This window comes from Canis aureus, chromosome 3 (assembly GCF_053574225.1).
Source record: "Canis aureus isolate CA01 chromosome 3, VMU_Caureus_v.1.0, whole genome shotgun sequence".
Classification (NCBI taxonomy): domain Eukaryota; kingdom Metazoa; phylum Chordata; class Mammalia; order Carnivora; family Canidae; genus Canis; species Canis aureus.
In genome coordinates this window covers 36,206,218-36,223,948 of record NC_135613.1, presented here as the reverse complement: position 1 = coordinate 36,223,948, position 17,731 = coordinate 36,206,218, and the positions used below count along the sequence as shown (strand labels likewise).

At 35.6% G+C, this 17,731-nt stretch overlaps 2 protein-coding genes across 6 annotated transcripts in view; one reads left to right on the top strand and one right to left on the bottom strand.

Annotated features, from left to right (window-relative positions):
• The window catches only part of FYB2 (FYN binding protein 2), a 133,192-nt gene extending 119,866 nt beyond the window's left edge, over positions 1-13,326 (top strand). For all 3 annotated transcript variants that reach the window (XM_077891917.1, XM_077891916.1, XM_077891918.1), the window contains exons 18-20: positions 933-1,089; positions 1,168-1,201; positions 1,431-13,326. In XM_077891917.1, the coding sequence (XP_077748043.1) occupies positions 933-1,089; positions 1,168-1,201; positions 1,431-1,452 (213 nt within the window). In that variant the 3' untranslated portion in view covers positions 1,453-13,326. The remainder of the gene's footprint in view (positions 1-932; positions 1,090-1,167; positions 1,202-1,430) is intronic.
• Positions 9,260-17,731, bottom strand: part of PRKAA2 (protein kinase AMP-activated catalytic subunit alpha 2) — a 69,361-nt gene continuing 60,889 nt past the window's right edge. For 2 of the 3 annotated variants that reach the window (XM_077891919.1, XM_077891920.1), the window contains one exon: positions 9,260-16,955. In XM_077891919.1, the coding sequence (XP_077748045.1) occupies positions 16,717-16,955 (239 nt within the window). In that variant the 3' untranslated portion in view covers positions 9,260-16,716. The remainder of the gene's footprint in view (positions 16,956-17,731) is intronic. The other variant, XR_013376321.1, reaches the window with a different exon arrangement.

The window sequence follows — 17,731 nt, the reverse complement described above, 5'->3', positions numbered from 1 at the left end:
AACAATGGCCTGGAAAATGGTAAGAAATCAGCGAGAAAGCTATTACTTTGTTAGACAAAAGAAAAATCTATCTTGTGGATCAGATCCCATTTGGTATAGAGTGATATACTTTATTATCTGAATTCAGCACACTTCTGAGAGTGGGAGGAGGCATACCTAATTCTAAGTATGTATAAATACAGATACTAGGTATAATAAGCAGGCTATCCTGAGTGGAAGGAGATGTCTGGCCATCCTAATTTGGTTAACTAGGTGTCTATAAATATAAGCCAAGTATTCTGGAACTTTTTCTGGGTCAAGAGATATCAATACATTAGAAGGTAAAAATGTATAGGCTGGCTAGTTTATCACACAGAAAAAACTTCCCTTGAGGCCATAAATTAAATTTCTCATCAGTTTTTTCACAAATGCCTGTCTTTGACCACAGGAGAGTGGGAACTGCTCCTCCCCCCCTCCCCCATACCTACTACTTCACATATAAGCCCACAGAGAGAGGAAGGGTAGAAAGAGTACTAGAAATGCTAGATATGTTAGTACTAGAGTACTAGAAATGCTAGGTATGTTAGAACATTATAAACTCTAAAGCACTCCACGAAGAGGATTTCTATTTCCCTCTTACTTTTCTGAGTTTAGTGGTAACTTTATTACTGCAACAGCTAAAATACCATCCATGGAACTTAATTTATACCCATGTTACAGATGTCTCATCCACCGGAATTCATTCAAAGACAATTAGGTAAGAAGTGTGAAAACACTTTGAAAATATGACAGTACCAAACTAAATGTAAGAGTGGCATTTTACCAGTACTTTCCTCTTCCTTTAGATGTTATTTAATATCTAGATCTTGAGTTTGAGGTTACTATATTATGTCCTTCCATTAATTTTGTTAGAATAAAAACTGCACAGTCTGATTAGTAATTTCTTATTTCAGTATGACAAAGAGATTACTGTCATCAACACAGCAGTGGCATGTTCCAGTAATTCAAGAAATGGAATATTCTATTTGCCAATAACCCCTGGAGAAGAACTGCAAGTCATTGATACCACTGAAGAAAATCTAGTGATCTGTCGCAATTCCAAAGGCAAATGTAAGTTACTGGCTTATTACCCATAAAATTTCAGTCACTGTTTATAACTTTTCAGACTAGTGATTTTTGTTTCTACAGATGGATATGTACTAATTGAACACCTAGATTTCAAGTAAGTAGTTTGATTTTATACTTCAAATCATGAATTCTAAATACTTTATACATTGAAGACTCCTGCATTTATTTAAAGTCAGGAAGTTTTAAGGATTACTTTGAAAGAGACTTAATTCTTGTGTCTCCTAAGTATCTTATCAGAGGTTTCTACAGAGCTTAACTATCAAACTAGTTAAGAAATCTGCCACCCGCTGCTCCGCTGGCCTCTATGTTTCTGTTTTTTTCAGGCATCAAGGCTGGTCACCTTAGGAAGATCAAGCTCCATGGCAGGGGCTGCACTAGAAAAGACTAGCCTGAGACCTCAGCCCTTCCTCACCTCAGTTTCAGGTCACATGTCAAATGGGATGGTGGGATCTATGAATACTGAGAAGAGAAAAACTCCTCCACATTTAGACGTTGGTTTTACTCAATGGTTATCTTTCAATGTCCATGTCAGTATCTATTTCACTGCTGGCTCAAGAGAGTGTGAAACCGTGTGTGTTAGCATTTGAGCATTTATTTAATAAGCCATAGCCAAAGTTAGAAATCATGCCTTCTGGTACCTAGGCAGCTGTGCAGATGGTTAGTCTGCTTCTAATATTAGTACACGAGTGTTTATAATTTCTAGAAGATGTTGTGCATTTAAATTGGGTATAATTTACTTCTGAAAAGTAAGTACTGTAACCAAGGTCTTTTAAATACTCAGATTCAAGGTATAACCTTAAAATATAATTATGGCTCAGTCTTTAAAACATCAAGGTATAAGTGTCCTCCTTTTAATCAAAAAACTCAAATCAGACAAATGCTGTTCAATATTGGCTTCTTGTGGGAATAGGATGCTGAAAAGTAATTTATTCTTGAAGGAAGAGCCTAAATCTATTTAACACAATTTAAATAATATATATACTGTTTAAAACATCCTATTGCCCAAAGAAAAATAATTCTATGCCTGAACACCTATTAAATACAATTAAAGAAAAATAAAATGAAGCTGTAAATAACATTGTTTTTTACATGATGTGCACTGCCTGTCCATGAAAAAAAAATCTATATAGGTATACAGCTGTTTTAAAAATTGTTAGCTTCTTCAACACCTAAAAACTGAACAATTTCACTCCATTGTTTTTATCTCCAGCGGACTCCATCTTACAATCTCAAGATCACAACCTGAGCTGAAACCAAGAGTTGGATGCTTAACTGACTGTGACACAGGGGGCCCCTTTGTTCTTTAGCCTTCAAAGGTGTGACAGAATTTGTCCTACGGCCCCATTCTTTATGAGGCTTTTTAAAAAATTTTATCTAAATTCAATTGACACATAATGAAGTATTAGTTTCAGAGGTAGAGTTCAGTGATTTAGCAGTTGCATATAATACCCAGTTCTCATTACATCACGTGTCCTCCTTAATGCTCATCACTCAGTTTGTTTCCTAGAGGCAAGAGACTCTTCAGGTTTGCTGTGAGACTATGTTTTAAGCTTCTAGGTTCTTTTTTCATGTTCCAAGTGGCACTCATCCAATAAAGGCCAAGCATCAGAAGTATTCATAGAGGAAGGGGGAATATGGCAGCAGAATAAGAGGATTCTAGGCTCACTTCATCCCACAAATATGACCATGTAACTATCAAATCACACTAAATGCTCCAGAAATTGATCTGAACACTGGCAGAACAAATTCCACAACTAAAGGTAGAGAAGTGGTCACATATCAAAGGCAGGAAGTGCGGAAACACAGCTTGTCATGGCCACTGTGGTGGGAAGGGAGCCATGATTGTCGAGAAGGGCAAGAGACAGACTAACACATGGGAGCATGCAGGGAAAATGAATGCCCATAGCAATTGGCTTAGAATGTGAGAGGGGCCAAATTCAGTGGAGCTTAAAGCCTGGAGTTTTAAAGGTCACTGTGCTTGGCTCTGTGAGAGTGCAGAGGACATACAGGGGTAGAAACAGCCATCTGAAGAGCCACTGGAGCACACGATAGGAGGGTTAGTTGCTTAGCTCCAAGTCCCAGAGAGATAGCGTTCAGGGAGAGACCCTTTGAGGAATAAAGGAACTGAGAGGTGCCATTTCCTGCCCCCATCCCTTAGCATAAGCACAGATCCACCTGCAGGAACCAGCACAGCTTAATACTCACTACCTAACTTGCTTACACCAAGTCCCACTTCCCCAAGCTCCGGAAGAACTACTTTTCCTACTCTGCTTACCTCAGTCTCAAGGCAGCAGGCCTCAAACCCTAGAAGACCAGCACAAGCATCTGTCAACACTGCTTCTTACAACCTGGAAGTTTGTGAGGCCTTGGTTTCAGTGGCAACTGTGACTGTCCTCATTTCGCAAGCAGACCAGAACACACCTCATTAAAAGCACACCATATTCAAGCCAGAGCCACTGCCCACAGCAGGCAAAGAGAGCTTCTGTAGACAACTTTAGCCTGAAGGATAAACCAGCACACATTGGAGATACTCCCAGAAGTGCCAGGCCCTGGGAACAGGGGATACTACATTACAGAGCACTATAGGACTTCTTCATAAAGCCATTACCCTCAAGAACAGGAGATGTAGCTGACTTTACTAACACAGAAACAGGCATAGAGACTGAGACAAAATGAGAAGACAGGAGAATTTGTCCCAAATCAAAGAACAGGACAAGCCATGGCTAGGAATCTAAGCAAAAGAGATACAAGTAACATGCCTGATGGAGAATTTAAAGCAATGACCTGGGGTGCCTGGGTGGCTCAGTTAAGCATCTGCCTTTGGCTCAGGTAATGAGCCCAGGGTCCTGGAATTGAGCCCTGCATCAGGCTCCTTGCTCAACGGGAAACCTGTTTCTCCCTCTGCTTGTGCTCTCTCACGGTCTCAAATAAATAAAATATATTTTTTTTAAATGATCGTAAGGATACTCACAGGACTTGAGAAAAGAGTGGAGGACATCAGTGAGATACTTAATATAAAAGGTTCAATAACTGAAATGAGAAATATGCTTGATGGAATGAACAGGCTGAAAGAAACAGAAGAATGAATTAATAACCTAGAAGACAGAGTAGGGGAAAGTAATCGAGCTGACTAAAAAATTATGCAAAACAAGAGCAAACTAAGGGAACTTAGTGACTCCATCAAACATAATAACATTCATAATATAGGAGTTGCAGAAGAAGAGAGAGAAAAGGGGGTAGAGAATTTATTTGAAGAATAGCTGAAAACTTCTCTAATCTGGGGAAGGAAATAGCCACATCTAGGAGGCACGAGAACCCTCAACAAAAGCAGATCTACACCAAGACATACTGTAATTAAAATTCTTAAAAGCAGCAAGACAAAAGACAGTTACATACAATGGAAACCCCATGCTAGCAGTGGATTTTTCAGCAGAAACTTTACCAGCTAGACGAGAAGGGCATGATATATTCAAAGAGCTGAATGAGAAAAATCTGCAGCCAAGAATACTCTATCCAGCAAGGCTATCATTCAGAATAGGAGAGTTTCTCAGATGAACAAAAACTAAAGGAGTTCATGACCATGAAACCAGCCATGCAAGAAATACTACCAAGTACTCTTTGAGCAGAAAGACCAAAATGGAAATATGAAGGTAGAAAACACAAAAGCAGTAAAAATGAATATTTCCGTAAAAAATCAGTCAAGAAATTCACAAAAAGGATGTAAAATAGGACACCACATACCTAAATCATGAGAAGGACAGGAGTAAAGAATGGGTTCAAACTTAAATGACCATCAATTTAATGTAGACTGCTATATGCAGATGTTACATACCAACCTAATGGTAACCACAAATCAAAAATCACTAATAAATATGCAAAGAATAAAGAGAAAGAAACCCAAATATAACAGAAAATCTTCAGAAACAACTGCAAAACAAGTAATAAAATGGCAATAAATACATATCAGTCAGTAATTACTCTGAATGTAAGTGGATTAAATATTCAAAAATTCAAAAGACATGGGTCTTATTTTTTATCCATCCTGTCACCCTACTTATATGTTGCCTACAACAGACCCATTTTAGACCTAAAGACACCTGCACATTGAAAGTGAAGGATGAGGAAACATCATGCAATCAGATGTCAAAAGAAAGCCAGGGTAGCAATGCTTATATCAAAGACTGTAACAAGAGACAAAGGACACTATATAAATGTAAAGGGAACAATCCAACAAAAAGATAGAATTGTAAATATTCATACACCCAACACAGAATCACTCAAATGCATAAAATAGTGAATAACAAACATAAACTAATCAATAATATAGTAATAGTAGGGGACTTCAACACCCCACTTACATCAATGGACAAATCAACAGAAAATCAAGGAAATAATGGCTTTAAATGACACACTGGATCAGATGGATCTAACAGATACGTTCAGAACATTCCATCCTAAAACAACAGAATATACCTTCTTTTCAAGTGCACATGGAACATTTTCCAGAATAGATCACATATTAGGCCACAAAACAAACCTCAACAAATTAAAAAAATCAGAGTCAGACTATGCATCTTTTCTGAGTACAGCGGTATGAAACTAGTAGTCAAACCACAAGAAAAAATTTGGGAAGACCACAAATAAAGGTTAAATAACATGCTACTAAACAATGAATGGGTCAACCAGGAAATAAAAGGAAAAAAAGTGTATGAAAACTCTTGGATGCTGCAAAAGTGGTTCTAAGAGGGAAGTCTATAGTAATATAAGCTTACCTCAAAAAGCAAGACAAATCTCAAATAACCTAATCTTATACCTAAGGGAGCTAGAAAAAGAACAAAACATAAAATAAGCAAAAGGAAGGAAATAATAAAGATTAGAGCAGAAATAAATTATATAGGAACTAATAAAACAGATAAGTGAATCCAGGAGCTGGTTCTTTGATACCACATCAGGCCAGTATCTCTGATGAACAGAGGTGTAAAAATCAACAAAATACCAGGAGAATGAATCCAACAATATATTTTAAAAAATCATTCACCACAATCAAGTGGGATTTATTTATTCCTAGGTTGCAAGGTGGTTCAATATTCACAAATTAATCAACATGTAATCAAATCAACAAGAAAAAAGAACCACAGGATCATTTTAAGAGATGGAGAAAAAGCATTTTACAAAGTATAACATCCATTCATGATAAAAACCCTCAACAAAGTAGGTTTACAAGAAACATACCTTAACATAATAAAGGCCATATATGAAAAACCCACAGGCAATCTCATCCTTAATGGAGAAAAACTAAGTGCTTTTCTGCTAAGGTCAAAAACAAGGATGTCTGCTTTCATCACTTTTATTCAACACAAATGAAATGCCTAGAAGATTAAGAAATATTTTATAGATAAAGGGACACCGAAATTCAGTGTTTATATGCAAGTATGTTTGCTGGTCAAGGAGCACACACAGATGGAAAATCCATGCTATGTCTGGTGAGAGATGGCCAGAGCTGCAATGGGGTAAACTGCAACTTAAAGATTTCACTTGGACATTTTCTGCTAGAGTGAGGAGACATTCAGAGGTCTTAAGCAGGAAACTAGTGCCAGATATTTAGAGAGGAAGGAAGAAAAACTATCATAGCAACATGGCTGATACACTGAAAAAACTTTATTTCTCTAATATTCTAGGCAAAAGGCCTTAAGACAGCAGCAAGAGAACTATCTAGTATAAGAACCCCATTAGAGATAGTACAGAGGTAAAGAGACAAAATGTCTTGGTGACTGATTAGAAGTACAGGTGGAACAGAAAATTAAGGAATTACTCAGATTTCTTTTTTGAGAGATGAGATTAAGGCTGGTACCAAATATTGGAAATCTATTTCTGTTGGACTCCCTGAATTAAATCTGCTACTCAGTGAGAGGCAAGTACAGCCCTCTCCCATACTCCAGGAAAAGACCTGTTACAGTGGGCACTGTAGAAGATAAGGCTAAGTATGGCCTGTAGGCAAGGAGGTAAGTGAGAGACAGGCTAAAGAGAGACCTTTCCTGCCAACAATCCTGTCCAGTAGAGTCAGAAACTATATATCACTCTTGCCAGCTTATCAGATGGTCTCTTGCTGTAATTCAGTAGCTCAGCTCTGAGCCTCTATTTACTCAATAGAACAGGGCTAGTAACACTCAGTTTGTCTACTTCAGTGTTGTAATCAGGCTAAAATATAAATAAAAATGTCCTAAAATCCTTAGTACATAATATGGTATAAATATTAATACTTGGCCTTTTCTGTAGTTGAAGATGTTAGAAACAAAAATATAGTTTTGACATTCAACTCTTAAAAGAATGGCTGGGATATATAGGTAAACTGAAGGTTTTAAAATATGAATCATTTGGTCTAACAGAAATTACTATTTATTGATATGGAACAGGGTTGTAGGAAGAATTGCTTCTATCCTATCCATAATCAATGGTTATAACTATGTGGTTATAGTTCTGTTTCACTAATGTCAGCCACATTTCTTCCATTCTTTAAATTCTAGCATTCAAAACTAAATTTCTCATTATTGATGTACCAAATTTTTTAATGTAAACACTGTAAACACTATAATATTGCTGCTGTCCAAGCAGTGATGTCCAAGCAGATGCCATCTGCCTCCTACAAACCCTAACCTAGCATAAAACTTAAATGGAAAGATGGACTTTTTTGTTTTAATTTTGTATAAAAAGATAAAGACAACAGCATTCAAAGGAACTTGATCCTAACAGAGGCTAATACAGGCACACTCCAATTTACTTACAGGCCAGGCCTCTAGCAACCTATAAACATGTACCAACAAAACCTTCCCTTCCTCCTTTTGAGTACTTCTGTGAAACACTTGGTTCTTCCAAGATGACATAGCATTCTCTTGACCAGAACCTCCCCCACACATCTTCAGAACTTTTAAAACATAGATTCTAAGGGAAACTATAGGAAGAGAAAACAATGAATATATAATGACAAATTCCTAAAAAGTATTTATTTTAGGGTAGGGATGATATTTCCTTCAGCTTCTTCATACTTCTGTTTTCTTTTCAAATTTCCTATGATAAGCATCCTCATCCATGAAATTTAGGAAATAAAGGAAAACCATTTTAACTAATAAAAACAAATCTCTTTGAATAACGCAAATTGAAATCTTGTCTAGCCTAGGCAGCCTTTAGTGTAAAGTTCTATTAGGTCAGAGGTCCTTTACACCTTCCTATTTTATGGTTGTAGTAAACAGAATTTTTTCCCCTGTGATCTTTATGCCTTGGTGTTATTCCTATAAACATGTGACTTGGCAAAAGGGACTTTATAGATAAAATTAAAGTTGCTAGCCATTTAACCTTAAGCCAGAGAGATTAGGGGTGCCTGGATGGCTCAGTAGGTTAAGCGTCTGCCTTCAGCTCAGGTCATGATCTCAGGGTCTTGGGATCAAGTCCCATATCAGGCTCCATCTCAGCAGGGAGTCTGCTTCTTCCTCTCCCTCTGCCCCTCTCCTCCACTTGAGTTCTTTCTCTAATAAATAATATCTTTATAACAGATTATCCAGGTGAGCCCAATTTAATCACAGGGAACCTTAAAATCAGAAGAGGAAAACAGAAGAGTCAGCCAGCCAGTCATAGAAATATAGTGACATAAGAGGCAGGAGAAATTCAAAGCATGAGCCCCCTGTTGCTGGCCTTGAAGATAAACGAAAACATGGGCCTGTAAACAATGGTGGCCCTTAGAAGCTCCAAATGATCCCTAGCCAACAACCACAAAGGAAATGGGACTTCAATCCCAGAGTAACATGGAACTAAATTCTGCCAACAACCTCAAAGAGCCTTGAAACAGTCTACTCCCCAGAACCCAACCCTACCAGTGCTTTGGTTTTCAGCCTTGTGCGATCTGAAGAAGCAACAGTGAACTTCTGACTTACAGAACTGTATGTGAGATAATAAATTTGTGTTGTTACTAAGTTTGTAGTAATCTGTTATGGCATCAATAGAATATACAATGGCTAAAGTTAGAAACTACAATGTATGACAAAAGTAGTATGAATTCTTCAAAGAACCGGAAGCCGTCTTATTCTACAACAACTTTCTCTGTAACTATTAATTTATGTGTAGAATATTAGTTTAATGACTGAGCAGAAACAAAAATAGCTTTCACATTAACTAGAGACTTTAATTTGATTTTGTGAAAAAAGCTTATAAGCAATCAGGCTGCTTTTCTCTTTTGTGTTTGTTACTTATGAATATGCACAGTGCAAATATTAATCAGAGAGAACCTGTAACTATGAACTGCTGTGTAGTTCAAAATGACATCTTTACCACATGGTTACTGGAAGACAGAGCCATCCCACTGATCATTTAATACCCACAAAAAATACACAACAAACAAAACTGAAATTTGAATCTATGGCATTAAAACACAAAAGCACTCAATGTCAAGGCTCTTTTCCTTTTTCTAGAAATAAATTATAAAAAGTGATCTCAATTTCAAAAGTTTTAAAAAGATTTTAATAGATACATATCAAGTGCTTCAACAGGTGAATATATTAGCCTACGGGATATTCTTTTTCAAAAACAGGCTAAGAAAGAATGAACGCAGGATATTGAAAATTTTTTGACTAATTAATATCCAATCTTACATTTTCTTAGGATTGTCATGGTCATAACTGATGGCTATCAACTTTCAGTTTTTTTTGTTGCACTCAAAATCCACTTTATATTTAAGCATACTTGACAAAGAACACAAGCATTCTTCTTAAAACAATATTTAGATTACTCTGCTGAGAGTTCACAGTTCTCTAACAATTTTATATTAAACACACAAAACATTGTACAACCAGAGATATTTGTGAACAGTCTTGAGAGAAAGCTGTATTTTGGTACATTAAGGCAGCTTCAGCCAACATTTTAAGAGGTTCTGAATATTCGTTGCCACAAAAGACAAATTCAAAATTTGAGTATTTGATATTTTCAAGAAATTTTAAGTCACTTAAAATAAGAATACCATAATTTGTGAAACTGTAGTCTTAAATCTTTTTACCACTATATTCTTACTACATGAGACTTACCTAAAATCAATACTCATCCTATCAGTATCAAAGATACCCACTTTAAAAAAAAAATAGGAAGGGATTTACCTTAAATATGATGATAAACCCTGTATTTAAGCAAGGGCCTTCAAACAGTTACTCACACACATCTGTGAGGTAGGTTATTGTCCACATTTTGTAGATGAGAAAATTCAACCAAACTGAGAATCACATTCCAAATTAGATTTCTGTTCATTCTACATTATTTCTCGCCTTTACAAACATTTTAAAGGGTTGAAATGTAAAGATTGTTAATCATTGCATTCATTTTAAAAACATGAGAAGCAGCCAGAGTTTCATCAAAGTGACTTAAAAAGTAAAGCAACATAAAAGGAATAGAAAAATACATCCAGTGAACAGCTTCTGACAGTGATAGGGTGAGGCCTGGCCAAAGGAGCCTGAAAAGCCAACAGGCAAAAGCAAACAATGTAACCATTTGTGGAGGGCAGATCTAAGGAAAAATGAGAGCAATTAGGAAAAAAGAGTTCAGACAAATATTTGACTAATTATTACTATTCCTATAATTTGAAAAGGCACAAATTTAAGGTGTTTTGTTCAGAGCAATGGATCTATTTCATTTTCCATTCAGGAAAATGTCATCCGTCTTACAAGAATGGCCTTTCTTTGTAACAAAACTAACTTAAAAGAGATTCTTAGCTGTGAGAAATAAATGCTTATGTTAGCAGCAAAAAAATTAACTATGCAGTTCTCCTTGGCTAGAACATTTCTATTTCTCCTTGAAATTTTAAATCAACACAAAATAGGTAACTTGAAAAATCACACGCATGAACCTTGTCAAAATTTTATGTATGTTCAGAAAAGTTGTCAGGCTAGGATAGTCTACAAATACACTTAAGGTTTTTTTCCTGGAAAGAACACACTACTCTAGGGTTTCCATAATTGCACTTTAAATATAACTGAAATTCACCTACCTTGCTTGTCCAAACAATCATGAGCTACTTCCATAAAATCTAAACTGCTTTTGGATATAAACAAGTAGTTACCAAAAGTCAAAGTCACATGACAGTCTCAGCTGCAAACTGGCACTGCTCTGCAAGTGTGGCAGTAAACACAAACACTGGCTCACTACAGTAATACAGGCCCACAGTCTGGTTACTTCTAGACCCAAACTGATTCTTATCAGGTTATGGCTGAAAAAGTTTAATTAAAACTCAATCCAGTCTAGACTGTGAGTCCTGTTCTTTATGCTATTATTGTTCAGTGGCATCAAATGCATCAAGATTTTGTATGTGGAAAGATTAGTAAGGATGCCAGCATTTACTTAAGTAACATATCATTTTTGAAGCTCATCAAATGACATTTCAAAGTTCTGTAAGATTTGGGAGAATATCAAGCCAATACTAATTAAGTAGTTTGTGAACAGAAATATACTCTGTGGAAAGTGTTTACCATCTAAATACCCATACAAAATGAAAAATTATCAATCTGTATATGAAATTTAGATAAGCCGAATTTATTGGATAATAATCAAAAACTATGATAATTTAAGATTGGGGCTGGGGCTAGTTTTACTTTTTATAAAAGACTGCTACAAGATTCATATAAATAAAACGAAAGGAAGAATCATGCTTTCTTCAGTATTGTGTAAGCACCCTCAATAACTCAGAAGTACTTAGAAATAACAATATGCTCATCATAAATACTTCAGATAATTATATTTAGTCAATACAATCAACCGGTTCAAATAATTAAACTAAGAAATATTCAGTTAAGACTACTTTATATCACTCTAAGACTTGAAGGCAATACATATATGTGTTTATTACTCAACTACTCCGATGTTTCAGTGATTCAGACTGTTCTCTCCTGGAGAAAGGTGGCATATTAAGAGCAGTGATCATCGCTGAATACTTTCATGGCATTAAAGCTTTATGAAGAACTTTGTGGTCCTGCTCCCTCATTTGGAGAATGGTTATACCTCACAAGATTACTGTAATGTATTAAATAAGTTAATAGATATGGTCTCTGGATCTAAAAATCACTATAAAATTATATGGAACACTTCCAATACTTCAAAATAGTAGTTTTTTACTTATGGTGCACATGATGTTTCAACATGTTTGGTTTTCTGGGTGATTTTTCCCATTTGTGCTCCAAAGAACAGCTGTATTTATATTTTTTTCAAGTATATACCTTTAAAATGCCTCACCAAACAAATACAGAACATTCACACTAATATAAAAATCTCTAAATATTTAAAAAGTGAACACTAACACAAATCACATGAAAAGGGCAAAGACACAACTTTAAAGTTCAAAGGTACCTTGGAGGCCTTTTAGTCTATTCCTCCCACTTTAAGGGTTACAAACTGAGGCCCAACATAGGTGTGAATTACCAGCAGATTGCACATATCCCTCAACCAGATATTTCTAATAGACCTTCTGAAAACTATTATTAAAATAAATTAATTCCCTATTTAAAAAGTCACAGAGTGATAGAATGACCAAGTAAAGAAATGCCAGATTGAAAAGGTGGAGTTCTTTAAAAACATAAACAGACAAAACTGTGAACATGTTTAGCATTTAGATATTGAGACTTCACAGTCATTAATAGAATTTAAATTATTAACCAGTGAATAAACATAGATACAGTAGTGTCTGTGGTAACCACATTCTAAGCTTTTACATTTTATAAGTGGAAGGTACAGTGTTTATATTAATTCAGTATACTGCACATTAATAGAAGCTACAGATAAATTCAAATAGTCAAGAAAACTAACAGTTGTATATGGTTGTTTTCTCAGTTATGTCTCTTCTAATATAAAAAACCAATTTATTTTCCCTGAGTACAAACTGGCTAGAGAATAAAGAAAAAGCAAGCCCACAATTATGTAACTGTCATGGGAACCCTATTTGCAGAAAATGGAGAATTGTTTTTAAAACATATAGCCAATTCCCTGACTGAGAAATACTGGTACTTCTGATTAATTTAGGCTCCTAGATTCTTGTTATAGATGGCTAATATCAAGGAAAGCAAACACTTGAGATTACAAAAGTGTGTCAAAAGTTTGTTAATCAAATCAAAAGCCCAACTTGAAATAGTTTGCCTATGTCCCTATTCAATTTGTTATCTGTTCCTACATTAAAAGATTACAAGAATTAGAGCTAAATATGCTGTCCAATATAAAAGTATTTAGAAAATGTTCACTGACTACACATTTTTAGAGTAAGAATCAATGTCATGGACTCACTGCTCACAGAAGCCATAGAGCCATAAGCATTAGTCACTAGTTTCTTAGCCCTTTTTTCCAAGTAATCGGTTTTAAGGTTTTTCAGTTATCCATTCCACACAACAAAAAATAAATTTTGCTCCCAAACAAATCACAACCTGATTAAGAAAATCAAGGTACTATGAAATACATCGCAGACATACAAATTTCTGTTTAGTCCAGCATTTGCTCAAAATGGATATGTCCACGGGTTAAAATGAAATTTTTCTGATTCTGAACCATATTGTCTCCAACAGAAAAGAAGAAAAGAAATCTTAATTCTATTCCTTCCTCTGTAGTTATAATTACATAATTACATGTATGTATTAATAAACATAATTAACCAATTCTAGAAACCTGGGACAATAATTTTCCAAAAATAGTATTTTTCAAATTTGTGCTTTCCCATGGGCAATTAAATTTAAAATACAGTTAAATTAATTTGGACAAAGCAGGGTTAAGGTCAAATTTTTTTTTTTTCACTGAAGGGCTTTTCAAAGTCTTTAATGCTCATATCTATTGTCATCTTCAAGCAGGAGTGTGGCATCTAACATTTTCCAAACTCGCTCAATGGACTCGTTTTTTAGCAGAGCACCTCAGGGATACAGTGTGAGAACTGCTTTTTAGAACCATATGGAGTCCATTTCCATGATGTAGCTAAGTCTTTTCTAACCTAATAATAGAAGCTCTCCTCCCAAATCTTAACTTGAAGAAATTCTTCCCATCCCAGATCTAACCACCACATACCACATCCACAATTAACCAGCTTACAAGACTGAAATGTGGGAATTTAGCAACTGATTCTATCTTCCTGCCCATTAGCAACAAAAGCCTCCTGTGACAATGTTCTAGCCCCTATTATACTGGGCTGAGCCTCCTGAAATCTTTTCTATATAAAGCAATGTACTAAACCTTCTAGATTCAGAGTTTCTGTGCTTTAAAAATGGAAGCATACAAGAACTGAAACTGCAATGCTGGTTTTCCTAATATTCAACAGGTTGTCATCAAAATGTAGATATTCACGAATAATGGCAAGAATGAGAAAATAGTATATAATATTTCTAATTCTCAAATAACATGATAACCACCCATATAAAGTAATTTTGATATGAATAAGTTTTTAATATCTGATTAGACTAACAAAGCTAAAATGCTACTGTCTTCCTTGCTGCTGTTTCTCCACCTTCAAAATTGTTAGGAATTTTATCATTGGGGATAAGGAATCATTAGATTAATTCCTTATTTCTAAGGTCATCCCATTCATAGTCAAGCACATATTATGAGGTGGCCCTGTTTTTCCCAAAAGAGGTATTTACACATTTGGAGAGGCCAATATTATGCCTTATCTATAATACACATCAGACTAATACAGCTGGACTGCTTATCCCTGTAAAAAACAATCATAAAAAGTACCCTTTGGTGCCACTAGATGGCAATCTTTCCAAGTTTTAAACTTAAAACGGTTTAATGCAAACCCACCCTCTTTCTCAAATTGGGAAGCAACAATTCCTTTTGATATTAAGAACTCAAACTTAAGATTAACTTAACACCATTTTTTTTAAATTCTATAAACTAATATGATGTGACATACCGCAAACTCCTGACTCAAAACTACTTAAAGACAGGCATGCTTATCTTCCATAAACTCTTATAAGAGAAACTTGGCCAGATTTTCATTTGCTTCTTGGTAGAAAACATTATTTTTGGCAAAGAGAAACCTGTTTTCAAGAGCTTAATCTTTTCTAGGGTGGGTCAGGTGAATGAGAGTGTTAATTACATCACGTTAAATAAATGAATAAATACAAATTAGATAAATTACACATAATTTAAAAATTAAATACTTTCACTAAAACAGTATAAGCAACGAGCTATTATCTACTCTGCTGTATATAGGTTTCTTTTTAATCTTAAAAAAAAAAAAAACCTGCACAAAGCAAAACAGTTTGGTTTTCCTTTAAAAGCCCTGGTGTGTGAATACATATATGTATATATATAAACAACACATATATTTATTCAAGAGAATTTTTTTTTTTTTTTTTTTAATGTTTAAGGCTTCCCTACCCTAACAGCCTCAACAGTGAAGGTCAGTGCCTATCAAGCTTAGGAAGTACACAAAAGCCCTTCGGGCCAGAAAGCTGTTTTCAAACTGAATGGCTAGCAACCAAGATAGAGAATAGAGAAAGGGAAGCAGAAAAGATTTAAAAGCTAAGTCTATCAGCCATGAAGGATCAAAAAACAAAGACAATGGTGGTAGGGAGGTGAGGGAGGGGGATGGTTGCAATAACAAACTTGAACTTCAGATGAAGAATTAGTATTGTGATATGCAGTGGGATACCCATGCACACTCCCCACCACCACATGTATTACATCAAAAATAAGAGTTCTCTTTTAAGGGACTGTTGATAATTTTGCTTTGTTTCATTTAACTTATCTATTTCACCATGCTTGATAAAATACAAAAATAAATAGAGCCAAAAAGAATTTGAGAAAGATAGTTTTGAAAGCATGTTTTAAAATATTTTTTTAAAAAAATGTTGTTTATGAAAAACACAAAAGTTGTTGCAATTCCAGATGTTCCAGTACTAAGAACATTGAAGACTCTTAAGATAAATATGTTATTCAAGGAAATCTCAAAATAAAACCTCTAGCTGGTTATAAGTTATTTTTAAGGAACCTGTAAACCAGTTATCTGTTTCAGGACCACAGCCCTTCTGTTAAACACTAGGCAATATTTGCTAAAGCTAAAATTACAAGAACAACTCGGCTTCTGAAATTTGGGGGGCCAGCCTTTAATGTTTCAACATTTAAATACTATCTTACTAATGGCTGTATTATTTTTCTTCTTGTGCAAGAGAACTGGGTGCATAAACACAGCTTAAAGCCTGCCAAACTTTAGGAAGTAAACTGGATTTACCTACATTAAATAGTAAAGCCAAGAGGTGAGGCCAAACCACTCTTTGAGATGATTCACCACTGAAGGTGTATTAATCATCTGTAGTGAACTCACAATTTTAAATTAACAATAATTTTCATCAATGTTCACCTATTAAAGGTAGAGCCTCTATGAATTTATCATAGGCAAAATAGAATTACAGATGTCTTCAGGTAAATAAAATGTTAGAGACTTTTTTGTTTTCAGTAATTTCAATGGCATTGAGTGTCCCCTGGAAATATTCATAACTCTCAATCAGTATTCCAGAGTATGTGATATCATAAGTAAAACAATAATTTTTAGAATCTATCTGATTTTCACAGTGTAATAACAGAAAGACAAACACTAGAGAATCATCATCAACGGGCTAAAGTAGTGATCAGACTGGCACACATTTCAAAAAAATCCATGGTGTGACTGCCTAGGCGGGGTGGAACAGAAGACAATGTACTTCCAGTCAAAGAGCCGGTAAGAGAGCCAGAAAGTGAATGGCCCTCCGCAGTCACAGAGTCAAAACTTGACCTTGGTCTATGTAAGCCAGCAGCAGAACAGGAACGCTGAGGTGTTGAAGAACCAGACCTCTGCTCCACCACCTCATCTGAAATGAATAAAAGAAGAGCAATTTATATGAAAGGTATATATGCCTGAGCCCTTCTTATGAAGATGGTACATTCAGAAAACTGAGTAAACATATATGAACAAGGGAAACTTAATGGATGTCATGTTTCAGAGTTTTAAGAGCAGGGGTGGCAATACCCCTTTCCTCCCACAATCGTAACACACATCAACTAATCAATCACAACACTAATACACAGAAAATGTCACCCCTAAATCCTTCTCAACATAGTATTTGGCATCAACCTTGAAATCAAACAGATATCCCATGTGAAAAAAGCACATCCTTGAAGGATTAACAAAAAATATTAAAATAAAAGTTACATTGGTAACTTTTACAATCATTATACAGTGATTCCGAACCTTCAGTGCACACTGACTGGGGACGGGGTGAGGAAAATCCTGTTAAAGATTTCCGGGGGATCCCTGGGTGGCTCAGTGGTTTAGTGCCTGCCTTCGGCCCAGAGCGTGATCCTGGAGTCCCGGGATTGAGTCCCACGTTGGGCTCCCTGCATGGAGCCTGATTCTCCCTCTGCCTATGTCTCTGCCTTTTCTCTCTCTCTGTGTCTCTCATGAATAAATAAATTAAAAAAAAAATAAAGATTTCCAGTTTCCCAGAAGTCACCTCAAGAGATTCTGATTTGGGAGATCTGGGGGTAGTTACCAACAATCTGCATTTTAATAAGAACTCTAGGTAATTCTGATGATGGTGGTCAGAGACCATATAAATACTATAAATACTATAGTCAGTGGTAGCTG